This window comes from Lycium barbarum, chromosome 2 (genome assembly GCF_019175385.1).
Source record: "Lycium barbarum isolate Lr01 chromosome 2, ASM1917538v2, whole genome shotgun sequence".
Classification (NCBI taxonomy): domain Eukaryota; kingdom Viridiplantae; phylum Streptophyta; class Magnoliopsida; order Solanales; family Solanaceae; genus Lycium; species Lycium barbarum.
In genome coordinates, this window is record NC_083338.1 from 125,113,887 (window position 1) to 125,141,407 (window position 27,521).

The 27,521-nt window shown below is 37.7% G+C and overlaps 1 protein-coding gene and 2 long non-coding RNA genes across 9 annotated transcripts; all 3 read left to right on the plus strand.

Annotated features, from left to right (window-relative positions):
• The first annotated feature begins 113 nt into the window (after positions 1-113).
• Positions 114-7,829, plus strand: LOC132627083 (uncharacterized). 2 transcript variants are annotated; one of them, XR_009577773.1, is made up of 7 exons: positions 114-423; positions 554-600; positions 850-942; positions 2,891-3,087; positions 4,113-4,283; positions 4,435-4,744; positions 6,059-7,829. It is a non-coding gene; the product is annotated as an uncharacterized LOC132627083 (long non-coding RNA). The 2 variants fall into 2 exon arrangements; XR_009577772.1 differs by having other exon boundaries at positions 850-3,087.
• Positions 7,830-9,364: 1,535 nt separating this feature from the next.
• Positions 9,365-13,058, plus strand: LOC132627084 (uncharacterized). The gene is made up of 2 exons (XR_009577774.1): positions 9,365-11,498; positions 12,750-13,058. It is a non-coding gene; the product is annotated as an uncharacterized LOC132627084 (long non-coding RNA).
• A 1,843-nt stretch (positions 13,059-14,901) lies between these two features.
• On the plus strand, positions 14,902-26,678 carry LOC132627085 (uncharacterized). Of its 6 annotated transcripts, XM_060342181.1 has the most exons (6): positions 14,903-15,016; positions 15,205-15,376; positions 18,222-18,304; positions 18,928-23,789; positions 25,400-25,465; positions 26,402-26,678. In XM_060342181.1, exon 4 carries the CDS (start codon positions 19,803-19,805, stop codon positions 20,895-20,897), a length of 1,095 nt encoding a protein of 364 aa, XP_060198164.1. In that variant the 5' UTR covers positions 14,903-15,016; positions 15,205-15,376; positions 18,222-18,304; positions 18,928-19,802; the 3' UTR covers positions 20,898-23,789; positions 25,400-25,465; positions 26,402-26,678. The 6 variants fall into 6 exon arrangements, with proteins under 6 accessions (XP_060198167.1, XP_060198168.1, XP_060198169.1 ...); XM_060342184.1 differs by lacking the exon at positions 18,222-18,304 and having other exon boundaries at positions 14,902-15,016; positions 15,205-15,370; XM_060342185.1 differs by lacking the exon at positions 18,222-18,304 and having other exon boundaries at positions 14,902-15,016; positions 15,205-15,370; positions 18,928-20,388.
• Positions 26,679-27,521: the final 843 nt, after the last annotated feature.

A 27,521-nucleotide genomic window follows, 5' to 3' on the forward strand; every position in this document is an offset into this window, starting at 1 on the left:
GAGATTTACGAAAGAGTTTCAGCTGAGGTACAAGTTTTTAAAAGACAATTTATACATAATCACCTCCTAAATAAACTTTCAAAAAATTGAACGAATATATTTTTTTCCCTAGAATGAGAACCTGCCCGTGGAAGATTTCCAAAGCAAATTTAGCCAGAGCTGTTCAGAATTCAAGTAAAGAAGGCATTTGGCCGTACTTCCTCCACAACATATTCAAATTTGTATATCCAGTCATGCGTTGAAAAGGAAAGCATTATTCATTATCTCCGCCACAACCTCAATCAATATCAACGAAAGCAGCAAAAGGAGAAAAGAACATGTATCTTCCCATGATACAGAAACAAAGCTGCCAACCGAACGAGGTGAATCAGTCAAGATGAAACAGAAACTGGAGCCAACAACTCCAGTGAAAAGGAAATGAAGGTCACCAACACATTTCTTCTTCTCAATCTTCCTATAAATATATCACAGCTTTCTTTAACACTATCATCTTCTTTTTCACTTTCCAACATATTCTGGCCAAATTTACCATTGTTTCTTCCATTTTACACAGGTTAACCAACTCCTTTTGCAACCACTTTTGGCTTTCGTGGAACAAAGGTAATTACGAAGAAAATTCGTATCATTTATCACTTGGATGTTTCACCTACTTCATCTCAAGTATTTTGGTTCAAAGTTGCGATAGGAAATTTACTTCTTTGTTTACCACCCCTACCCCCCCCACCAAAAAAATTTATTCTAGCATCTAGACAATAACGTTGGTGATCCTTTATATTTAGCTGATTGCTTAATGTTCCCTTCTTCCCAACAACAACAACTCACTAACATTTTTTTTACACATATCAACAGTTGTTTTGCAGGAAAATGAAGTGTTTACTATAACTTGCTGAATTTTTGGCTTGTACATAGATTTCCAGTGACTTCTATAGTCATGGAATAAAGGTCAGTGTCTGCATTTTCTTAATGCCAAAAAATACTGCCTTATTGAATGCCTTATGTGGTTGGATGTTGCTTTCTTCCCCAATTTCAGGTTCTAGCATCATATCTGTTTGTAAAGTAATCTTTGGAATAGTTTTGACTTATTGATTTCTCATTGAGAAGGAAAGCAGCATCGAAGGCTGCAACGCGAAATTAAAAGAAAGTAACTGTGTAAATCTTTAGATTTTTAAACTGTGCCTAAGAATAGGGAAATTCGTCGAAGGCTGCAATGCGAAATTAAAAAAAAAAGAAAAAGTAACTCTGTAAATCTTTAGATTATTAAACTGTGCCTAACAACAGGAAAATTCATCGAAGGCTGCAACGTGAAATTAAAAAAAAAGTAACTGTGTAAATCTCTATATTATTAAACTGTGCCTAACAACAGGAAAATTCATCGAAGGCTGCAACACGAAATTAGAAAAACGTAACTATATAAAAATATGTACAGTTTACGTCTTATTTGTTATGTACCCTACTCTAACGTTCCACTTATTAGGTTTTGTATGTGTAACCTGTTGTGCAATGCAATATACTTCTAAGATAATGTCAATTCTTTATACTTAAGAATAGCTTGTTGATATCACGCATCATTTTGCATATTTGTGCAGCTTTAGTAAAATAGTCTTAACTTTCTTAGGAAAGTTTAGATGATGAATCTTTTACAATGAAACTTTCTTTCAAAATTTTCTCCACATTTGGAACCATGTAAGCATCAAATCTGCTACGTACGTGTCTCAATAAAGAAATAGGTTGTTATGGCAAATTAACTTCAACATTATACCTATGATATTTTGGCCTTATTTGAATCGAATTAGAATTTTAGGTTACTGATATCTTATTTACTGCATATGGTCTTTATTTTTAGGTAATAATGCTTGCATATGATTTACAAAATCAATGAAATCAATTATGGTAGCCTACTAAAAACAACCCGAGTTTCTATTATTTTATTTCTGATATTAACTTGGCTTGGAAAAGTAGTGGATAAAAATTGAATCAAAGAAGAAGTTGTATGATATTCAGCGCATTCTGAAGAGTCACTTGGCAAAATAACATATGTATTCTTTGGATTCTGGTTATTGAGATCTAACTTTCACTGAGTTTTTAAGACCAACACAGGGAAGTAAAGCATGGAACCAGTCATTATGAATATTGACAGGAATGTGAATTATTTTGGGCTTAAGAAACACAAAAACCAATGTCGTGGATAGATTTTAGTTTCAAGGGGGGAAAACTAGAAGATAAACCATAGGAGTGTAATGAAATGTCATCCACATGACATGTCATCTATTAGCTCATATTTTTAGAAGTAAAGCCTTGTTCTAGAGTTGAAACATACATCATTAAAAAGAAAATAAAAGACAGCGGGGAGAGGAATATGGGGCAAGGGACCAAAAAAAAAAAAAAAAAAAAACAGATGAGGTTTCTACCTTACAACTGTTCCGTTAGAGATTAGAATGATGCAACATTTGGTAATGCCAAACATCCCCTTAGTGCTTTGGTTATTATGTTATGACATACTCTATTACCGTTTACCAACAAGAATGATGAAACATTTGCTGTGACAATTTTTGTTTAATTTTGGATAAATAAAGTGAGCCAGTATCCTAAGATTGAAATGTGATGTTTAAGGTACATAGTGTAACACTTGTAGGTGTAGAGTGTACTGTTCATTTGGTGCAGTGAGGCAGTAGTTATATTTATCTCATGACGTCTTGCTGCTAAATGAATAAGAGTTTTCATCAGCGCACACATGATCTGTGTGATTATTCTATATCTGTTATGTTAAGAAATTGTAATCTATTTTAAACTCTATTTCTTTACCAGCAATTTATAATAAGTTGCAACATCATTTTCTTAATTCTATCATACTTTTGCTTTGAATGATCGGCTGGATTTGTGCCCTGAGGAGGTCGAGAACGATGAGCAGAATTTGAAAAATTCCTACACGGAGCACATACACACAGATGAGGAGATTTACAGTCTGGAAGGGAGTGCATATTTTTATGTGACCGCTGGATTCGCATCTGGATCAAGGCTGGTGATCTGATTGTCCTGGCTGCTGGGATTTATCACACGTTCGCTCTAGACACCGCAAACTATGTCAAGGTGAGTAGAAACTCGAGTTTTGTCTTTTATTAAGCACAGAATAATAGTTTCCACTTGCCAGTAACATTAACAAAGATCATAGAGTAGTAGTCAAAAAAAAACACCCATGGAATTAGAGTGTATTTCTCTGTTTGAGTACTTGCAAATGTTGTTAACAAGCCAGAAGGAATGGTCTAATAGTACAAGCTCTATCCTAATTAACCAGAAGTAGTGAATTTCTCCATTTCAAACTAAGTGAATCTATCACCACATAATTGATAATTTAAAATTGGTAATGCAATGGCTCTGTTTGGTATGGCTTTTTCTTTTCTGATAAGGCTATGTGTTGATATATGTGTAACTGTAAAGGGAAAATTTTACATGTTAAGTAATTATTTTTGGCACTCGAGCTATAGGTCAGACACATAAAGGTACTCTGTTAAATAAGTGAGAAGACTTTGTTAAATAATTATTATGGTACTTTACTTCATTTTACTGTCCATTTATAATGTTTGATGGTGTGTGTGAAGAGCAAAATTGTTGGATTGAAATGGTCTACTCTACTTTAGGTACATATTCTCTTTACTTTAACAATAGGTTGCAAAGACTCTTAAGTGCTGGTAAACTTTACTGCACATTGCTAAGTTTTACACCCAATTATTCTCAAGTTCTTAGCTGATTTTAATTTTCTTTTCTCTATCAACATTTGTTCCATTCTTTCTGCCAGTAAGCAAAGTAAGAGTCATTAAACTTTCTTTATGTTTGCATAAGTTTTACACCCAATTTTTCTCCCAAGTTCTTAGCTGATTTTAAGTTTCTTCTCTATCAACATTTGTTCTATCCTTTGTGCCAGTTATCTTCATGTTTACAGTATTACTTTACTATCTACTGGATTGTGTAAGGTGCTAGGAAAAGAGTATTCTGGATGGATAAGGTGATTGGGATTAGGAGTTGTCTTAAGCAGAGCTTTTAAACAAGCAAGACCCCGTTATAGTGATTTGAATGCCTCAAGTTATAATAATCATTCATGTTCTTCCCAATACCAGGAGAAGTACAATCAAAAGTTGAATGCTCACAATCAAAGCCAAGACAACTACAATATTATGATGAATGCTCACGCTCAAATGATGAATGCGTTCAAGACACATATGATAATTAAAGAAGGGACAGTACCTACGAAATTTGTTGGTATCTTTGTTTCTACGACTCTTTCAATGGTAAAGAAAAGTTCATAAATTTCTTATTTAATTTTGAACGTGTGATTGATTGGTCCAAGTGTGACTATAAATTGGGAAAGAAGAAAACTCTTATGCTATATATAGAGTTTGACACATGTTCTGCTGCTAACTTAGTTTACTTCCTGGATAGTTGCTGTCATTAGGTGATAAGCAATATTAGATATTTAGGGACACAAGGAGATGATAAAACAATCAGAATATTAAATATCCATTGCTACAAGTGTTCCCAATGGGCAAGGGAGAGGAAGAACAACCAAGACCCACTTCAATGGATGCACGAAGTACAAACCAAAATGAAGAGGATAGGTGCAGGGGTTGTTGAGTTTTAAACCAAAATGTATTGTTGCTTGGTGTGGGAGTCCTGCTTTTTGCTCTCTTTTTGTTGCTATTCTTCAAGAATGGAGATCTGGGGGATCTAGATCTTGACAACAATTATAAAGGTACCATTTTTATGGCTTATTAATTAGAAAAAAGTGTAAAGGTACCATCTTTTTTACATACATTTTGTATATTCTGTTACATACATTTTCACCGGTAAAATAAACAAGAGAAAGAAGATTGTCAATTTTGTTGGCATGGCTAGAGGTGTCTAATGGGTGGGTTGGGCTGAAAGTGAGCATGTCAAAATGGGCTGAGTTAATAAATAAACGTGTCTTTGACCCGCCCAAAAGTTACTTGAGCTAAAAACCGGGTCATAACCGAACCCGCCCAATCCTAACTATGTTTTAAATTCTTTGTTGTTTCTTATAATCTGTTTGAGTACTTAATGAAAAAATTCCCCTTATATTATGACTATATAACATATCAAATTAGAAAATGTCTTTCAAAATTATTTAGACAGTTTCTTATGGGTCAATCTGGGCTGCATATCAGCCCAGTTTTTAGATGGGCTGAATTAAATGGGTCAACATGATTGAGTTAATAAAATAAGCAGGTGATTAACCCGCTCAAACCTAAACAGGTTGGGCGGATCATGATTTATTGGGCTGATTTTACCACCCCTAGCTGTAGCATCAGAATATACCTAATTATGTCTCAGCTAGAAAGAATGTACCTTCAATTGGAATTTTAGGAAAAAATAATGGATGTTGTCTAGCTGATGATTGTTCTAAGAAACTCGTGCTTTATCAGCTGAAGATTATGTAAGGAGGAATTAGGGATACAATGAGGTGAACTGGGCATCAACATTAATTCTTGTTTAGCAAATATCCACCTTAAATACGAATTACAGTAAATCTTGTTCATTCTCCGTTCTTTTGAGTTGAGGGTCTTTCGGAAACAGCCTCCCTACCTTCCAAGGTGGGGGTAAGGTCTGCGTACACTTTACCCTCCCTAGACCCCACATTGTGGGATTCAACTGGGTATGCTGTTGTTGTTGCTTGTTCATTCTCCAGATTGTTTGAATTGCTAAAGTACCTCCAGTGAACTGTGCATCAACATTCTAATTGATCTTTTCAACTGGCTCTTCACTATATATATTCTTAAGCTACTGATTCAAACAAAAGTAGCATGAACAATGATGTCTCCGAGTACGAGGATCTGATCATTAGTTGTGGTCCTTTTGATTAATTATATTCTTTATTTATTTATATTATAACATTCTGGTCTATGAACCTGCTTATGTGGCATAGTTCTTTGATTTAGGATACCTTTTCAAGTCTTTCTTGTGCTTGCTTATTGTTATTCAATGCTTTTTTTTGTGGTTTCTTTTCTCATTTTTATTGCCTTAAAAATCTCTTTGTTTTCTCTCACAGAATGAAGAGTTGTGAGGGCTAGTCCAAGATGTGAACAGCTGACTATAACGAAGAGTCATAAAAAAAAAAAAAAAAAAAAAAAAAAAAAAAGAAAGAAAAAGGAGGACAGCCTAGTGCACTAAGCTCCCGCGAAGCGCGGGGTTAGGGGAAGGGCCAGTCACAACAGTCATTAGGGAAAAAGAAAGTTATTATCGTAACATCATCATTGCAAGTAAACTTCGTTTTAAGAAGGTTCTTGCTGTGCTTGAAGATATGGATCTCATAGACCATTTGGATTACTTTGTAGGAGATACTTATTGGTTTGGTAATGACACTAGAATTATCAGAACAACTAGAGACAAGCATTTGACAGGGAAGAACGATGCAGTATATGAAGTGACTACACTAGCTAACCATGAAGCTGTTCTATTGTTCAATCAACACACTTTCAAGAAAAAGTTCTAGATAAGTGTTTTGAGAAGCTCTCATCAAAAGTAGTAAAATCATGCTGGAGGTCTTCCTTTAGCCCTGAAAGTGCAGGGTGCTTGCTTGCGTAGGAAAGACATAACTGCGTGGAGAAGTGCTATAGAGCGAATGAAGAATAACTTTGGATCAGAAATTCTTAGACAACTCAAAAACAAGCTATTATGGATTGGAGCAAGAGATATTTCCAGATATAGTATGTTTCTCTCGAGGGTATGATGAATATTACATCATAAATATCCTTGAGAGTTGTGGATTTGAACTTACTATCAGATTGAGTGTCCTAATTGAAAGATCTCCTGTGTTCATTTCTGAAGAATATACAATTGAAATGCCTGAAAAATCTCTCATGTCCTGCTCTGGAGAATATACATTTGAAATGCATGATTTGATAAAAAGATATGGTTAAATATCTTGTAAATATGAAAAATGATCCCGGAGAATATAGCATACTATGGCGCATTGAAGATTTGGACTTAGCAAATTGCAAGATGCTTAAAGAGCTTCAGAACTTCCACCAAAAATAGCTACCGTGAATGCAAATTTGAACATGGCTCTGAAAAGTATTCAGTATTTGGTAGCCAAGTGCAAGAAATTACAGCTTGTATTATGTACACCTATGTACGATGAGTATGATGTGTTCAATGCTTTTTTAACTTCTGATTCCTTGTCTCGGAGAGTGTTCGCCATGGTGCATCCTGTTATAGTGATCCCAATTTGGTTCAACCATGGTGGATTCTGTGGAAATGAGCTAGTGGTCAGGTTGCCTAATTTCTTTTTTATGTAAATGGAAACTACTTCGGATTTGCTATATGTTGCTGTAGAAGCTCATATGAAACCATGGTTGAATTGATACGCTTAGCTAATGATGATGAGTCAGAGAAGCTGAGCAAGAAACTTGAATTATACTTCCTTCCAAAGTGTAATTCAGAATTTGGAGTACATTTTTTCTTCACACCTCTTGCTAGTTTATGGGATGCACATAACACAAGTGAAGAAACATCAAATGACTATGGGCAGAAATGGTGGAAAACAATCCTTGCGTGCATTTTGTTGTCAATATGGAATGAAAGGAATTCAAGATGGTTTGAGGATAGGGGTAGCCGTATTCAGAAAATTAAGATGACTTTGTCTTCTTCTGTTGTCTTTTTGTAAAGAAGAGTTAGTTGAAGATGCAGAATCTTCACTTGGTATCATAGGAGCCTTGTAGAAGAACAAGAATTTTCTTTTTGTTGGTCTATGAACTGTATATATGGATTCCTGCAGTCTTTGTGTGGAAGTTTTTCAATAAATATTGTCACTGTTACCATTCTCGAAAAAGAAATCTTCCATCATTTTTGCTGCTGTTCCCTCTCCCTTTTTCACTTCTTCAGTAGATTGCTTTTAAGTCGTCATATGTTTTGAGTTCCAAGTATTCTTAACTGGAATGGTGAACAGTCATTGATCAAGGGTTTTCTTTTCCTTCTACACAAAGTTCAGAATTTCTTTTAGAACTAATGCAACCTTAAACAATTTGTAACCCGTTTTAGTTTATTCTTCTTGTTTCAGTCATCTACCTTTCCCCACATCCTTTTGTTCTGGAGATTGCTTTGTTAAGTTAGTTTTCAGCATGAAAACATAGTGCAGTATTTTATTTTTATTTTCTGATAAGGAAAAATCATAGTGGAATTATGGCACGCTAGGTAATTCATGCTTATTGCAATACTACAGCTTCCTCATTATACTAACTTTGCTCCTTCTTTGGGAGTCAGAAGTGTTGTTCATCTTTCTCGTGATTGATTGTTCTGTTTTATGCAAATTGGAAGTTGTATCCACTTTGCAACAAGTGTTATTTATGCCGTTCAGACTATGAGGATTCCCACCACTTGTTCTTTCATTGTCAAGTAGAGTAGCTAGAGGCATCTTGAATGCGTTCTTGAACTTTTTCGGTTGCAGTGGGTTATGAGTTACAGCTAAAGGGAAGCTTAATTAGCTGTAGCTATTGGAAAGTGCAGAAAATCCAACAATCTAAGACCAGATTCAATAGCAGCTCCTTCATGCATTTATTTTGCCCTTTCTAACACCTTGAGCTCAGTATTGTATTTTAACAATAACTTCAATTAGATAGCTAACGAGTTTTTGACCAATATCATCCCAATGGTTTCACCCTAACTTCCACTACATCCTTATGTTATCCACTTAACAGGCAACATCCCTTAATTTTTTCAAACTTTACCCAAAAAAGTATACCTCCAAGTTCTCCATCTTTTCCGAATAGATTTTCCATTTGTCACGTGCATTGCTTCTTTTTAATAGAAGTTTTAAGAAAGGGTTCCCACAAGCTCTTCAAGGAAGAAAAAAACTGACATGATTATCACAGAGAATATCCCAAAGGTTGAATAGGATATATCTAATTAAAAGTAGAGGAATCTTTATCATTCTAGTGGATGGAAAAAATATTAGACGAAAAACCTACTTCTTGGGTAAAATTTTGTATTTTTATTGCACCACTTTTGAATTAATATGATTTTATAGCAAATAAACAACGGACAAACTTTGAAACCACAAAATATTTTCCTTGCCATTTACTTGCTACTTTCATTAGAATGCTGCTCTGAAATTTCAATAGGAAGCATTTTCTTTTACTTATAAAATTCACATACATAAATTCAACTCCACTTTAAAATTAGTCCCGGTTAAAAGTGAGATAATAGACGCAAAAGATTATAATACAATAGAGGAAGAGGGTGAAAGCTTTCTGATCTGTATAAGGAAGAGATGGCGCAATAAAAAAACTGAAGTGACTTTTTATTGCTATTCGTAAATCACACTAAAGTTAAGTCATCGTGCATGTATCATCGGGAATACAAAATTTATCACTGATTACCTTTTGCTGACAAACTTTTTGCTGGATGAGAACTTCTTCAACGATGGTAGAAAAACTAAATCCAATCTCTAGGAAAATGTTCAGTAGCTTCATTAGCTTGTACCTTTAGCTGTCTATTGCGTACATATTATAGCGGATTTTAGCCAAGTGAATTGCAGGGTATTATAGTCATTCCCTCGTGCATATATACTCATCATCTTCATTGACTCCTCGTAGGCGTTTGACCATGAAAACAAAATATTTTTCACTTTATTTGGAATAAGATGAAGTTGTGATTAATTATAATTTTTGTAAAAAATATTTGATTATTTGAATATACTGAACGTGAAAACAGGGTTTTAAACTTTTAATTGTTTATCAAATTTCATGTATAATCAAATATTGATTTTCAAATAAAATAAAAAAAGAAAAAGAAAGGGAAAAGGGTGAAATATTCTGATGGCCAAACGGGTCCCTAGAATCAGAATCAAACACAATTCTCCATCTTCAGATCTGTTCTTCCCTAATCTTCAAACCCTAGCTCAGTCGTATTTAAATTATGGCCTGATAAAGAGATGTGTTTGCTTAAGAGAAATCAACCCAAATTATCCAATTCTACAAAACCCACAAACCTTTCTCAAAAAACCTTTCTCGAAGACATACAAAATTGTACAGTAGCAGTTTTACTGCACGGAAATGCAGAGGTAAATCATGGCTAGAGGAGACCAACTCGGTTATTTGCCCGAATCGATCCTACTTCACATCCTCTCAATGTCAGTTCCGCTATCACTCGATTTCAGATTCCCCATTAGTAATACCAAAGAGTCCACTCTTGATTACCTAGCTTCCGTGTCGTGCGAAAAAACCTGAAAATTTAGGGTGTGGTGCCTTAGGTAAGAGGAGCGATATGCTAAAGATGTTGATTTATGGCTACATTTTGTTACGAAAGTTGAAGATTTTAAACTTGAACTTTTTGCAAATGACAAAAGATATGAGTTTCCTCAATTTGCATAGAAAGATGCCTCCTTGAGGAATTGGTTTTATTGTACCGCTAATTGAACCTTCTGGCACTGTTAACTGGAATAGTCTCGTTTCTCTTTCAATTGGTTGCCTGAAAGTGACAGATGGTGTCATGCAAAAGGTATTATCTGATTGCCTAACTTGGAGTGCTTGAAATTAGAGTGGGTTTCGGGCGTACATCGTTTGGAGATCAGCTCGGTGAAGTTGAGAGAATTGACCATAGAATACTACTATGATGACATTTTGCTCGAAATATTAGTCCAGTATATACAAACATTGGAACTTTTGGGGTTCTGCAATGAGATATGCATTGGGCAGCTCTGTGAACCAATTCCTTAAAGAGGCATTTTTAGAGGAAACTCATATCTTTTGCCGTTTGGGCAAAGTTCAAGTGTAAAATCTTCAACTTTAGTAGCAAAATGTAGCTATGAATCAACATCTTTAGCATAACCCTCCTCGTAACGAAGGAAACACACCGTAAATTTCGGGGATTTTCTCGACCTCCAATAATAAAGTTCCTTGTGGATGAAGCTAGGCAAGAGTGGACTCTTTGGTATCATTAATGGGAGACATCCAAAGAGACCTCCATCACCTAAATAATAAGCTTGTTCGCACAACTTGTTTTCCGTCCGACAACATAGAGAGGATTTGAAGTAGGATTGATTCAGACAATCACTGAGTCGGTCTCCTCTAACCATGATTTCCATGGAGTAAAACTGCTAGTGTTGTCTGTTAACAATTTTTGTCTTCGAGAAAGGTTTTATGGAATAGGGAGTTGGTCTGTAATTTGAATTAATTCCGCTTAAGCAAATATATCCCTTTATCAGGCCACAATGTAGCAACTCAAACCCTAGCTCAGTCGATCGTATGACTATATCACCATGACATCTTCTTCTTTTACCAGTGTTTCACAAGTTCCTTGATGGAAATACGAAGTTATATCGTTGTTTTGTGATGTGGATCCATCCGAAACCCACCGGATATCTTTACTGAAGCCTTTGCCAAACATGAATCCAAGTATTAAAATGACGTTGAAGGAATACATAAGGTGCAAAGATGGAGGACAGCCCTTACTCAAGTGGCCAATCTAAAAGGCTTTGATATCCTCAATGGGTGAGTTAAAAAAAACACTCTTAAACTGGTATACTGTCTCCATTAGTTTGTTGAGAACACTCGGACATGAGTTGATTAAACAGGATCAACACTAAGTCAACTCATTATGTGGTGTAAGATATGCTTTTTTTTATGTACAACATCCGTGCTATAGCTCATAGCTGCTAATGTTACAACATTACTGGAGTTTCTAAGCGAAAAGACTGTTTGAGGGCCACTACGTGTTGTGTGCTCAAGATTTAATTTGTCAAGAACCACTAATCATATTTAGACAGAGTACAATTCCTTTTTACACTTGGATAAAGCTTAGACTTAGAACATTGTTAACTGTTCCTTTCATTTTCACTAACATCGACTGCTGAAAGTTCCCTATCTTTTTGGTTGTTACTGTGACATATTAAGGAAAGTCATTATTGTGACTGGTGCTTCCATTATTTTGGCTTTTCCCCAAATAACCGTTATTTACTTTTTTTGAGCTAAATTTTACATCGTGTAAGTTTAAAAGTCGAGGTACCCTTGCTGGATGAAAGGCACAACGGTAGGCTAAATATTTAGTATATAACAATGTGAATAACACTGTTGGTGCAAAAACTAGCACAGGTCGAACTGAAGAGTGGAGGTAAAGGAGGAGAAAATGAAGGGGATAGGCAGGTCCCACATATTTGCATTTTCCATATCTGATTCTAGACTGCTAAAATGATTAAAAACAAAGTATTGTTGCTGGACATATATGATTCATCTGGGCTCTTATGGGTGAAAATGACATTACTCAATGAAGAAACTATTTTCATGTGAAACTTAAATTAGAGGATAATACAATTTTCGAGTGCACGTTAAATGTCAATTTAATAACTAAACATACTTACCTTTCATCTTGGCCTTAAGGTTTCTTTTCCTTCTACACAAGGTTCAAAATTCCTTTTAAAACTAATGCAACCTTAAATATTTGTACCATGCTATAGTTGATTGTTTCTTGTTTCATTCATTTACCTTTTCCCCTGTTCCTTTGTTCAGGAGATTGCTTCATTAAGAGCACAAAAACGTAATACAATTTTTTTTTTTGAAATTTTGATAAGAAAAACAAAGTGCGGTATTATGACAGAAGGAAATTTTTGCTTCTTGCAATACTATTGCTCCCTCGATTATACTCCTTTTGCTCATTTCTTTGGGAGTCAGAATTTTTGTTCATCTTTCTCGTGATTGCTTGGTTCTGTTTTATGCAAATTGAAAGTTGTTTTTACTTTGCACCAGCTGTCATGTATGCCGTTCAGACTCTGAATTCCAACAATTTGTTCGTGCATTGTCCAGTAGATTAGCTAGAGACATCTGGAATATGTTCTTACCCCTTTCTGGTCTGATGTGGGTTATGCCTTGTAGCTTGAAGGAAGCTTCCATTAGCTGTTGGAAAGTGCAGAAAATCTAACAATCTAAGACTGGATTCAATAGCAGATCCTGCTTGCATTTATTTTGCCCTTTCATCCCGAGTATTGTATCTTAACAATAACTTCAATTAGATAGCTATCACTATCTATCCAAAGCGGTTTTATTTTACCCTATGGAGTAGTTGGTCCAAACGCACATGTAGGTATATATGGTCTGACAAGTAATAAAGAGTGTATCATTCCCACAAGGACTTGTCTCTTTACTTTCGTTCAGATTAAACCTGTTACAAAGTACCAATCCAAGAATATTTATTTTTCTCCTCCATTTAAGAGAGATGGGTTTTCTTAGAGTTGAAATAATACAAGACGCCTTGTTTGAATCAGTACAAGGCAATGTTCAGCAGGTAATGAATGGTGTTGAATCTTTTTGAAGAAAAATATACTAAAGAGAAGGTAAATAGATTGGAATTCACATTTTAACCATTAAAGTGCGTCTTTTTTTTTTTTCCTTTAAGATTTGGTCGTCTCATCTTCAGGGGCCAAGTATTTTTGAAAGATATGGAGGATGTCGAACATGTGTTTTTGTTGGGTTCGAGCATTTCTTCTTTCTAGTCATGACAACGTTCCAACAACATGTCTTTTTCTTTACATATGCAAACCTATTTAAATCTAATTCAATTATTAGGATTTATTGAACAATAGACATCTAATTTGCAACACTTTTGGTTATTACTATGATTTATTGAACAATGGACATAATTTGAGACCACAATTTTTTTTTTCCTCGTCACTTATTCACTACTTCCTTTAGAATACTGCCCGAAGTCAATTTGAAAGCAATTTCTTTCACCTATAAAATTCCAACATTGAGAAAAGTTACAAGTCTAATTTCTTGCTGTACATAAATTCAACTAATTCAACTCCACTTCAAAATTGATTCCGCTTAATAGTGAAATAATGAAAATGATGCAAAAGATTTTAACATAATAGGGAAGAGGTCCACTCTTTATAAGGAAATAAAAGTGCAAGGAAAGAGCAAGATTTAAGTGATTTTTGATTGTTATTTTCAAGCCCAATGAAGTCAAGTCTTTGTACAACTGTTGTCACTAATAAAGAAATTAATCAAATATCACATTTTTCTAATATTTTCATACATATTTTACCATCTCCAACTTTGTGTTGGGTAAAGTTTAGTTAATTTTTATTTTGTAGAATTACTTTTTGATATTTAGGCCCCGCTTGGACATGATATGAAATCAGGTTGATTTGAAGTTAAAGTTTTGTTTGGACACACAATTTGGATTTCTTAAGTTGTATTTTTTTCTTATAAATATAAAATCCTACAAGTTATGAAAACTATCAAAACTTCCACAATTCTTATACAATTTTAACAAATGAGCAAACTATAGTTTATAACAAAGTTAATATGCTACTATAAAACATTTCTAAAAGATACAACATTTATTGATTGAACTTTAGTTCAATAAAAAGAAAAATTCAATGTGAGTTGTAGTGTAGCTACTTTTTAATATATATTTCTCCAACATTGTACAGATAATCTTTTCACGGCTAGCATGCATTTCCGATCAGATGACCGAGAGACGAACTGATATTATTACTTTGAGTCGAGTTTTACATTTTAAAAATTTATTAACCAACTCATGGATTATTTTTTTTACAAAATATGAACTTATGGTTCAAGTTTTATATTTTTAAAAATTGGGCATGTTTTCGAATCGCAAATCCTATTTTTTAGAGGATTTGAAATTTGAAATGATATGAAGTTGAAGCATAAACAAATGCTATTTTGAATCAAAATATGAAATCATGATTATAAATGGCATGACCAAACACCATACTTCGTCAACCACAGTAGAAAAACAGAAATAGAAACAAAATTCAATCAGTAGAAAAATCTCGGTAGCTTCATTAGCTTGTACTTTTAGCTGTCCATTGCGTACATATGATAGTGGACTTTAGGCACGTGCTTACAGGGTATTATAGTCATTTAAACCTTAGTGCATATATACTCATCATCACCATTGATCTCTCTCTCAATGTAGCTACTCAAACCCTAGTTCAGTCAATCGTATAACACAATTGCCAAATCAGCACAAAATCAACTCATTATGTGATGTAAGATATGCTTATTTTATTATGTATTTTAAAATAGAAAAGTTGTATGTGTCTTATCAACTGGAAATCATTCATGTTAATTCCTCAATGACTTTCTCCTTTATCATATTCATATGCACACCAGTAATACGAAAATACTTCTAATTCTTGTCATCTCATTTGTGTCAACAATTTTCTTATTGTTGTAGGTTAAATCAAGGAGCATTAAGTGGATTTTTGGCCAAACTTCTTCATTATGCAAGCTTCTCTTATGGATGAAAAATAATGATATTCGAATTGTTGGTATCTGGGGTATTGGAGGAGTAGGAAAGACGACACATGGAAAAGCCTATCAAAGAAGGCCCACACATATCGGTAAGGGTCTATATTCGTCGGTGGTAAATGCAGATATAATAAAAATGTTAAAAGAATACAAATATAAAATGTACTTTTTGCAGGGGATCTTGGTTGGTTTGGTAATGGGAGTAGAATTATCATAACTAAATCGTAGCATGTGGGTTTTAAATTTGTTTTTTCTGCTGATTTGCGTTTTTCCGTTACCTGTTCTTTGCCCTGGCCCTGCTCTACTGAAATTAACATGAAACTTTGTTTATCGTGTTGGAACATCAATAGACTCAGTGTATTTTGAAGACAAACACTCCATCCTTTGCTATTGTTGAGTCCTCTTTCCCATTCAGAATTAGGATAATTTAGGTTGCAAATTTTGGTTTTCTTTTGGGTATTTTCATAAGTTATGTGTTGAATTCTAATATGTGAGTTGTTATATCCCGTATTTTTATACATTGGGACAACCCGGATTAATTATGATAAGTTAGAGCCAAGACTATTCCGGGATTTGAAGTCGGGACTTTTGACCTTTGATTTTATTTTGAGACATAAGTTATATATGAAATTGTTGGCATTGAACACTTAGGAAAAATTGGGACCAAAATTCATGAATTGGAGATTTAAAAATCTTGCACAAAATAAGGGCTTGGCCGTGTGGTCCTTGGAATGGTCCCACACATTGTTGTGGCCAATTCTAATTGGTCCAACACATGTGTGGGCCATGGGACACATGGATAAATATTGTGGTAACTTAAAAAGATGACCTCAAGTCATCTTCTTACCATTCCACACTTAGACAAAAAAATATACCCAGAAGGTGAAAAACTCCACCATTCTCGGCCAAGAGGAGAAAAAAATCAAGATCATTTCTAGCCCTTCCAAAATTAATTCTTTGGCTCAAACCAACTAATTAGAGGTCCCTAAGTAACGTGGAAGCATTGTTGGAGCGATCAAGTCATTCGTTTAAGAGATCGCAAACCCTAACCCATTGTGGAATTGAAGAAGAAAGGTAAGTTTTGATCTTGTTTTATGTGTTGTGAGTGTTTTATGCATATTGTAGTATGTTAATAGGGGTGAAATTTGTGAAATATAGTATGGTGGAAGTGGGTTGTGTGATGGGTGTGTTAGCCGTGTGAGGTGTGTGTGTGTTGTGTGGTATTGAGTTGATGAAATAAATTCTTGTAGCATGTTTGATTGTTGTAGAGTGGAGAAGAGAATAAAAATCATCAACATATGTATATGTGTGTAGTGGGGCCGTATATAGCCCCAATGTATGTCGAAGATCGCATTAATATCGCTTAGCGTTTTAGTTGTTGTCGTTATGAATTCTAGTTGGAAATAAGTGTTTAATGACTCAAGAAAGATGTTGAAATTGTGTGGGTTGATTTAAGGCTTATTATGCGTTTGATGTAATTCGTATATTTTACGAGAATGACATCGTTATAGTGTGGATTGTTGAGATAAATCATGACTTGAAAATGAGGAATGTGGAAAGAGGGGCTGCTCTAGGTTTAGGGGCTGTTTTCGGCCCAATTTGGAGAAATTGTTGGATCGTGGAAATATTATGTGAATTGTTTAGAATGTCTTTGAATATTGTTGGTAAAGATTCAGGTTGATAATTGAATGTATGAGCGATAATGTGGCTTGAATGTAAGCCGTCGAGTTAATTATTATGAATGTTGTTGAATGATGAAAAAGAGAGTATGAATGTAATATTGTCTTTCGGATTGGTTATTGGAGTTGCTAGGTTGGTTATTGTTGTTGTTGTTGTTGATTTTGGACGAGTTAAATTCTCGGGTTGGCCTATTTACAGGGGAAATGCTGTCGAATTTTCTGCAGAATTTAGAGTTAATTTGGAATAAATCGCTTAAGTGCCTATGTTTAATATTGGATATTCGTTGGCATATTTGTAGACCTTGGGGAGCCCGAGGCGTAGATTGGGATTTACGTTAGATAGGCTAGCTTGGAGTGCGTACGAGGCATGTAAAGCCCAATCCTTCTTTCTTTTGGCATGCTTTAGTTTTCAATAGGCTAGATTATAAGCCTTGAGGAAAATTCTAAGATTCGAAATCCGAGCATGTTATGATCCTTATATATTCCTTGGCACTCTTATGTATGATTTGGTGAAATATGAACCATTATGCCTTTGAAATAATCGCTTTCCGAACTTTGCATAGAAAGGTTTCACTTTAAAGAATTTCGAAATTCTTGAATGCCATATCCTTCGCATAAAGGCTCGGATCGTTCCAATATTTTTATAGAAGTTTGCATGATGTATAGTGAGTATGTTTTCCATAGGCGGGCCCGACTCGGGTCGATACCCGTCCGTGGGTCCCGCGACTTTCCTTTATGTAATTCAGAGAATTTTTGAAAGAATTTGTTATGACTATTATTTTGATTTTCAAGTATGGTCATTTTACTTATGTTTGAGTTCATGACAATGATTTTATGCATATGGCTACTCACGACTCTACTCGTGCATTCTGTTATCTCTTTCGCCGAGTCCCGGGCCGGTTCTGTTGTCGTGCGCACTTTGATATACTTCAGAGTTATGCTGTGTTTATGATTCATCGAGCCACTCGCTAGAGGGCTATGTTCCACTTACATTTGGTGTTATGATGTGTATGGTGTTATGCTGTGTTATGATATGTGACGGGGAATATGGAGATTTGAAACTTTCTGGTGTTATGCTGTGTTATGGCGCCATTGACGGGCGGGCGACCATATTCTTCTGTACCCTATGCATGACTTATATTTTTGAAAATTAAACATTTTGATATAGTGGATTTGTACTTATTTTCTGTGCTACTATTTTGTTTACGTCTCAGATTTGTTTCTGTATCTTCTGCTTTGCATACTCAGTACATATTTCGTACAGACGCACAGTTTGGTGATCCACCAGTCTAGGACACCCTCTTCTGCCGTTTGGAGTGCTCTTCTCATTTCAGAGCATATATTTTGGTATATATTCGTTCGCTGTGTATGTATATATTTGTTCAGGGGTACGGCGGGGCCCTGTCCCGTCATATGTTTCGGTTGGTCTGTTTAGAGGTCTGTAGACGTATTTGTGGGTGTGTGTGCCTACTTCTGTTCAGATGTGTTTGTATGATCCTATTCGCTATGGCAGTCTTGTCGGCACGCATTTTGTATATGTTTTGGGGTCGTTGTGCCATTTGATAGCCTTGTCGGCTTTTGATATATATATATACGTATGCATATGGTCGTGTTGAAATGTGTCTGAAACAGTTTGATATAAATTGAGGCAGTATGTGATATTTGTGCCTATATACGCTATCTGTATGTGATTCGATTTGGATAAGTTCGTTAGGGTGCCCAACTCGGGCACTAGTCACGGCCTACGGGGTTGGGACGTGATAGAAGTGGTATCAGAGCGGTTTGTCCTTGGAATGTCTATAGGCCGTGTCTGATAGAGTTTTGTTTATCGGTGTGTTGTGCACCACATCGATAAACAGGAAGCTACAGGACATTTAGGGTGTTTCCTTTCTTTGAATCTTAGATCGTGCGATAGAGCTGTACTATTCGGATGACTCTTTTCTAATCGGCTGTTATATTCTTTTTTTCAGTGATGCCTCCGAAAAAGGCGACAGCTGCCCAGAAGGGCAAGTCAGTAGCGGCCGGAGAGGCTAGCCGGGCTCAGAAAGCTACTCGGACCCTTGCTCAGATTATGCGTGATACTGCACCCCGGCCAACAGACTCTGCTACGTCATCATCATCAGAGGAGTCTGGAGCACCAGTCACTGCCACTATGGATCAGAGGGCGGCTTCACCATTGACTCCAGAGGCTCCAGCGCCCGAGCCTCCAGCTCCTCAGCCAGGGGCGGAGGATAGGACTTTGAGGGAGGCCGTACAACTATTGACTACCTTGGTAGCGGGACAGGTTCGCAGACGCGGGCTGAGAGGTGATGATGATGGTGACAGGCGTGATAGCCTAAGGGTTCATGATTTTCTGACATGTGGTCCCCCAGAGTTTTTCGGGTCTAAGCCCGAGGAGGACCCCCATGACTTCATTCGGGGGATGCGGCGTTCATTAGATCTGGTCAGGGCTTCAGAGACCGAGTCTGTTGAGTTGGCCTCGCACAGACTACGAGATGTTGCTGCTAATTGGTTTGAGTCCTGGGAGCTGTCCAGGGGTGAGAGTGCTTCCCCAGCTACTTGGGATGAGTTTGTGACTGCTTTTCTCCGCCACTTTTTGCTCCCGGAGTTACGGCGGGCGCGGGTTGACAGATTTTTACAGTTGCGGCAGGGAGGTCGGAGTATTCGTGAGTATAATTTGGAGTTCGATTCTCTGGCTCGATATGCACCTGCTATAGTGGCTGAGATGGATGACCGGATGCACCGGTACGTGATAGGGCTGGACCGTTATTTAGTTGACGGCTGCATGGCGGTGGCATCACAGAGTGATATGGACATCGCCCGGTTATAGGCCTATGCTCAGGGTATGGAGGACCGGAACAGAGAGGACCGGCCGGGCAGAGATCGTGACAGGAGGCCGCCCAAGAGGGCCAGGTCCGCGGGGTATTCTGGAGATTCTCGAGGCGGACAGCCTCAGCAGCAGTCGTCAGGTAGATATTTTCCTCCGTCAGGCCGGGGTACACAGTCAGCCGGCAGACGATTTGACAGTGCAGGACCATCTGGGGCCGGTCAGAGTTCCAGAGCATCAGGTTCCCAGACAGCCAGAGGTTCCAGCCAGTCCAGACCACCCAGGCCCCGTTCTTATTGCGGGAAATCGCACCCAGGGGAGTGCTATCGAGCTACCAGAGCCTGCTTTTCTTGCGGCCGTCAGGGTCATGTTATGTGTGATTGTCCGATGGCGAGTGGTTCCGGTAGTGCAGTTCAGCCGACGGGATCAGCCGCAGGTAAATCTTCTACTCCCTCAGCTATGCGCCCTGCGGGGCGAGGTATGCCGGCACAGGCGGGCCGCGGTCGAGGCCGTGGCAGTGGTTCAGGTTCTAGCGGTCCATCGATCCGCATATATGCATTGGCTAGCCGCCAGGATCAGGAGGCTTCGCCAAATGTTGTTACAGGTACCTTACTGGTTTTCTCCCGATCTGTATATGCACTGATTGATCCTGGTTCTACTTTATCATATATCGCTCCACTTGTTGCTAATGAGATTGGAATAGAATCTGAGTCGATAGAGCCTTTTGAGGTAGCTACACCTGTAGGGGGTTCTGTTATAGCCAGACAGGTTTACCGAGATTGTTCTGTTATTATATATGATCGTTGTACTAAAGCTGATTTGGTAGAGTTAGATATGCTGGAATTCGATGTTATTATGGGCATGGACTGGTTTGCTTCCTGTTATGCGAATGTTGACTGCCAGAAGAAGGTAGTTCGTTTCCAGTTCCCAGGGGAACCAGTTATAGAGTGGTTCGGGTGTACAACATTGCCGAGGGGTAAGTTTATTTCATACCTCAAGGCTAAGAAGATGATTCAGAAGGGTTATATTTATCACTTGGTCCGTGTGCACGATACTACAGCCGAGACACCTAGCCGAGACACCTACTCTGCAGTCAGTTCCGGTTGTCAATGAATTCTCGGATGTATTCCCAAATGAGCTTCCAGGTCTTCCGCTTGAACGGGAGATAGACTTCACTATTGATTTGTTGCCAGATACGCAGCCCATATCTATTCCTCCGTACAGAATGACACCGGCAGAACTAAAAGAATTGAACGAGCAGTTGAATGATCTATTAGACAAAGGTTTCATCAGACCCAGTACATCGCCCTGGGGAGCGCCGGTATTATTTGTGAGAAATAAAGATGGGTCACTGCGGATGTGTATTGACTACAGACAATTAAATAAGGTGACTATCAAGAATAAATATCCCCTTCCCCGGATTGATGATTTGTTTGATCAGTTGCAGGGTGCCAAATATTTCTCGAAGATAGATTTGCGCTCGGGGTACCACCAGGTACGGGTACGGGAGGCAGATATTCCGAAGACTGCTTTCAGGAGCCGGTACAGGCATTATGAATTCAGAGTGATGTCTTTCGGGCTGACTAATGCTCCAGCGGTATTCATGGATTTGATGAATCGGGTATTTCGACCGTTTCTTGATATGTTCGTGATTGTTTTTATTGATGATATTTTGGTTTATTCACGATCAGCAGAGGAGTATTCGGATCATCTGAGAACAGTGTTGGGCACTCTTCGGCAGCGGCAATTATATGCTAAATTTTCTAAATGTGAATTCTGGTTGACTTTTGTGGCATTCTTGGGGCATATTGTCGGAGCAGATGGTATTCAGGTAGATATGCAGAAAATTGAAGCTGTACAGAATTGGCCCAGGCCTACTACACCTACTGAGGTACGCAGCTTTTTGGGGTTGGCCGGTTATTACAGAAGATTCGTAGAGAATTTTTCTTCTATTGCGGCGCCATTAACAAAGTTAACTCAGAAGGCAGCGAAATTTCAGTGGACTGATGCCTGTGAGCGCGACTTTCAAATGTTGAAGGAAAAATTAATTACAACTCCAGTTTTAGCTCTTCCGGAGGGGTCCGACGGGTATGTAGTTTATTGTGATGCCTCTGGTATGGGTTAGGGTTGTGTGTTGATGCAGCACGGTCGAGTCATAGCCTATGCTTCCCGGCAGCTCGCACGAGAAGAATTATCCCACTCACAATCTGGAATTAGCTGCGGTGATTCATGCTTTGAAGATTTGGCGGCATTACTTATATGGGGTCCACGTTGATATTTATACGGACCATAAGAGCCTCTAGTATATTTTCAGACAGAAAGAACTAAATTTGCGGCAGAGGCGGCAGTTAGAATTGCTGAAAGATTATGATGTTGATATTCTATACCATCCAGGGAAAGATAATGTTGTGGCAGATGCACTCAGTCGCAAGTCCATGGGTAGTTTGATTGATGTACAGTCTGGTAAGAAAGAAATGGTTCGCGATATCTATCAGTTGGCTAGTCTTGGAGTCCGCTTAGTCGATTCTGGAGATGCCGGGATTTCTGTTCGAGGAGGGGCCGAGTCCTCTATTCTTAGTGAGATTAAGCGGCGTCAGTATGAAGATCCTGTTCTGATGCAGTACAGAGACACAACCCGTGAAAAAGAGGAGACCCTGTTTGAGATTTCATCCGATTGAGTATTATTATTCAGGGGCAGATTATGTGTACCTGACGTTGCGGGACTGCGGCGACAAGTTATGGGCGAGGCACATTATGCCAGATATTCTGTTCATCCAGGGTCGACGAAGATGTATCATGATCTTAGATGTCTGTATTGGTGGGACGGTATGAAAAAGGACATAGCAGAGTTCGTTGCCCAATGCCCAAATTGTCAGCAGGTGAAGATTGAGCATCAGAAACCCGGTGGGTTATTGCAGGAGATGGAGATACCAACGTGGAAGTGGGAGATAATTAATATGGATTTCATTGTAGGCTTGCCTCGCACTCCACGGAGGTACAACTCCATTTGGGTTATCGTTGATCGGCTGACAAAATCAGCCCACTTTCTTCCAGTTCGGACTACATACACAGCTGAAGATTATGCCAGGCTATATATTAAGGAGATTGTGAGACTGCACGAAGTTCCAGTGTCTGTTATCTCCGACAGAGGTGCCCAGTTTACAGCAAATTTCTGGAGATCATTTCAGGAGGGATTGGGGACCCAGGTGAGTTTGAGTACCGCATTTCATCCTCAGTCCGACGGACAGGCCGAGCGCACTATTCAGACGCTGGAAGATATGTTGCGTGCTTGTGTTATTGATTTCAGGGGTAGCTGGGATGATCATTTGCCGCTTGTTGAGTTTGCTTATAACAACAACTACCACTCCAGTATTCAGATGGCACCATATGAGGCTTTGTATGGCAGGAAATGCAGATCTCCGATCGGTTGGTTTGATGTAGGTGAGATTCAGTTAATTGGTCCAGATGTGGTCCAGCAGGCAGTCGATAAAGTGAAACTGATTCGAGAGCGACCATTAGCGGCCCAGAGTCGACATAAATCTTATGCTGATAAACGACGTCGACCGTTAGAGTTCCAGATTGGCGATTGAGTATTCCTGAAAGTGTCACCTATGAAAGGGGTTATGAGATTTGGCAAGAAAGGAAAGCTCAGTCCGAGATATATTGGGCCTTATCAGATTATTCGTAAAATAGACAAAGTGGCTTATGAATTAGATCTGCCAGCCGACTTGGGAGCGGTTCACCCAGTATTCCATGTTTCTATGCTTCGTAAATGTATTGGTGACCCTTCCAGAATCTTTCCTACAGGAGATATACAGGTCACCGAGGAGCTATCTTATGAAGAGCAGCCTATAGCCATATTGGATCGTCAGGTAAGAAAGTTGCGGAATAAAGATGTGGCTTTTGTTAAGGTGCTGTGCCAGAACAATAACCGAGAAGAAATGACCTGGGAAGCTGAGGAGCAGATGAAGAAGAAGTATCCTCACCTATTTCCAGTACCTTCAGGTAATGCAAATTCCTTGTTTGACTATGTTGATTTGTGAATGACTTGTATGTGGTGGCTATAAAAGCAACTCCCCCAAATTTTTAATAAGACCCGTAGAATTGATCCAACATTCAAGGGCGAATGTTCATAAGGGGGGAGGATGTTATATCCCGTATTTTTATACATTGGGACAATCCAGATTAATTATGATAAGTTAGGGCCAAGACTATTCCGGGATTTGAAGTCGGGACTTTTGACCTTTGATTAAGTTATATATGAAATTGTTGGCATTGAACACTTAGGAAAAATTGGGACCAAAATTCATGAATTGGAGATTTAAAAATCTTGCACAAAATAAGGCCTTGGCCGTGTGGTCCTTGTAATGGTCCCACACATTGTTGTGGCCAATTCTAATTGGTCTAACACATGTGGGCCATGGGACACATGGATAAATATTGTGGTAACTTAAAAAGATGACCTCAAGTCATCTTCTTACCATTCCACACTTAGACAAAAAAATATACCAATAAGGTGAAAAACTCCACCATTCTCGGCCAAGAGGAGAAAAAAATCAAGATCATTTCTAGCCCTTCCAAAATTAATTCTTTGGCTCAAACCCACTAATTAGAGGTCCCTAAGTAACGTGAAAGCATTGTTGGAGCGATCAAGTCATTCGTTTAAGAGATCGCAAACCCTAACCCATTGTGGAATTGAAGAAGAAAGGTAAGTTTTGATCTTGTTTTATGTGTTGTGAGTGTTTTATGCATATTGTAGTATGTTAATAGGGGTGAAATTTGTGAAATATAGTATGTTGGAAGTGGGTTGTGTGATGGGTGTGTTAGCCGTGTGAGGTGTGTGTGTGTTGTGTGGTATTGAGTTGATGAAATAAATTCTTGTAGCATGTTTGATTGTTGTAGAGTGGAGAAGAGAATAAAAATCATCAACATATGTATATGTGTGTAGTGGGGCCGTATATAGCCCCAATGTATGTCGAAGATCGCATTAATATCGCTTAGCGTTTTAGTTGTTGTCGTTATGAATTCTAGTTGGAATTAAGTGTTTAATGACTCAAGAAAGATGTTGAAATTGTATGGGTTGATTTAAGGCTTATTATGTGTTTGATGTAATTCGTATATTTTACGAGAATGACATCGTTATAGTGTGGATTGTTGAGATAAATCATGACTTGAAAATGAGGAATGTGGAAAAAGGGGATGCTCTCGGTTTAGGGGCCGTTTTCGGCCCAATTTGGAGAAATTGTTGGATCGTGGAAATATTATGTGAATTGTTTAGAATGTTTTTGAATATTGTTGGTAAAGATTCGGGTTGATAATTGAATGTATGAGCGATAATGTGGCTTGAATGTAAGCCGTCGAGTTAATTATTATGAATGTTGTTGAATGATGAAAAAGAGAGTATGAATGTAATATTGTCTTTCAGATTGGTTATTGGAGTTGCTAGGTTGGTTATTGTTGTTGTTGTTGTTGTTGATTTTAGACGAGTTAAATTCTCGGGTTGGCCTATTTACAGGGGAAATGCTGTCGAATTTTCTGCAGAATTTAGAGTTAATTTGGAATAAATCGCTTAAGTGCCTATGTTTAATATTGGATATTCGTTGGCATATTTGTAGACCTTGGGGAGCCCGAGGCGTAGATTGGGATTTACGTTAGATAGGCTAGCTTGGAGTGCGTACGAGGTATGTAAAGCCCAATCCTTCTTTCTTTTGGCATGCTTTAGTTTTCAATAGGCTAGATTATAAGCCTTGAGGAAAATTCTAAGATTCGAAATCCGAGCATGTTATGATCCTTATATATTCCTTGGCACTCTTATGTATGATTTGGTGAAATATGAACCATTATGCCTTTGAAATAATCGCTTTCCGAACTTTGCATAGAAAGGTTTCACTTTAAAGAATTTTGAAATTCTTGAATGTCATATCCTTCGCATAAAGGCTCGGATCGTTCCAATATTTTTATAGAAGTTTGCATGATGTATAGTGAGTATGTTTTCCATAGGCGGGCCCGACTCGGGTCGATACCCGTCCGTGGGTCCCGCGACTTTCCTTTATGTAATTCGGAGAATTTTTGAAAGAATTTGTTATGACTATTATTTTGATTTTCAAGTATGGTCATTTTACTTATGTTTGAGTTCATGACAATGATTTTATGCATATGGCTACTCACGTCTCTACTCGTGCATTCTGTTATCTCTTTCGCCGAGTCCCGGGCCGGTTCTGTTGTCGTGCGCACTTTGATATACTCCGGAGTTATGCTGTGTTTATGATTCATCGAGCCACTCGCTAGAGGGCTATGTTCCACTTACATTTGGTGTTATGATGTGTATGGTGTTATGCTGTGTTATGATATGTGACGGGGAGTATGGAGATTTGAAACTTTCTGGTGTTATGCTGTGTTATGGCGCCATTGACGGGCGGGCGACCATATTCTTCTGTACCCTATGCATGACTTATATTTTTGAAAATTAAACATTTTGATATAGTGGATTTGTACTTATTTTCTGTGCTACTATTTTGTTTACGTCTCAGATTTGTTTCTGTATCTTCTGCTTTGCATACTCAGTACATATTTCGTGCTGACCCCCTTTCTTCGGGGGTTGCGTTTCATGCCCGCAGGTACAGATGCACAGTTTGGTGATCCACCAGTCTAGGACACCCTCTTCTGCCGTTTCGAGTGCTCTTTTCATTTCAGAGCATATATTTTGGTATATATTCGTTCGCTGTGTATGTATATATTTGTTCAGGGGTACGGCGGGGCCCTGTCCCGTCATATGTTTTGGTTGGTCTGTTTAGAGGTCTGTAGACGTATTTGTGGGTGTGTGTGCCTACTTCTGTTCAGATGTGTTTGTATGATCCTATTCGTTATGGCAGTCTTGTCGGCGCACATTTTGTATATGTTTTGGGGTCGTTGTGCCATTTGTTAGCCTTGTCGGCTTTTGATATATATATATATATATATATATATATATATATATATATATATATATATATATATATATATATATATACGTATGCATATGGTCGTGTTGAAATGTGTCTGAAACAGTTTGATATAAATTGAGGCAGTATGTGAAATTTGTGCCTATATACGCTATCTGTATGTGATTCGATTTGGATAAGTTCGTTAGGGTGCCCAACTCGGGCACTAGTCACGGCCTACGGGGTTGGGTCGTGGCATGAGTGATTTGGGTCCTCCTAATTGCAATATTTCCTCTTGAAAATTGAACTTTCAAGTGCTCATTTATATGAAGTTGATTGGAGTAACTTATTTTTTAGGAGAAAAAAGATACTAATTTTATTACTTATTAGTATATGCATACAATCCATATTGTGGGATTTCACTGGGTATGTTATTATTTTATGCATATAATATGAATAATATTTATTATTTGAATAATTATGAGGGTTGATAAGCCAAGTGATTTTTGAAGAACTTTTTTACCATTAAATTCTTGAAGAACTACTTGTTCTTTGAGCAGGGTTTTTTGAAGTTCCATCATGATCTTATCACAATCTTGCATCTTTTTAGTTGTATTTGTATATCCTGTGCAATCCTTTTCTTCATTTCGACTATGCAATTATTCTATCTTTTATCCAATTATTAACATGTAAAACTTGTAGAGTTGTATAGAAGCTCGTCAAATTTTAGCTATCCTTCATTTTTTATATGAATTCAATTCTCGAATTCTTAGCATTTGTAGTGCTGGTATGCTTGTGTGCCGCTCCCTTTGTTCAG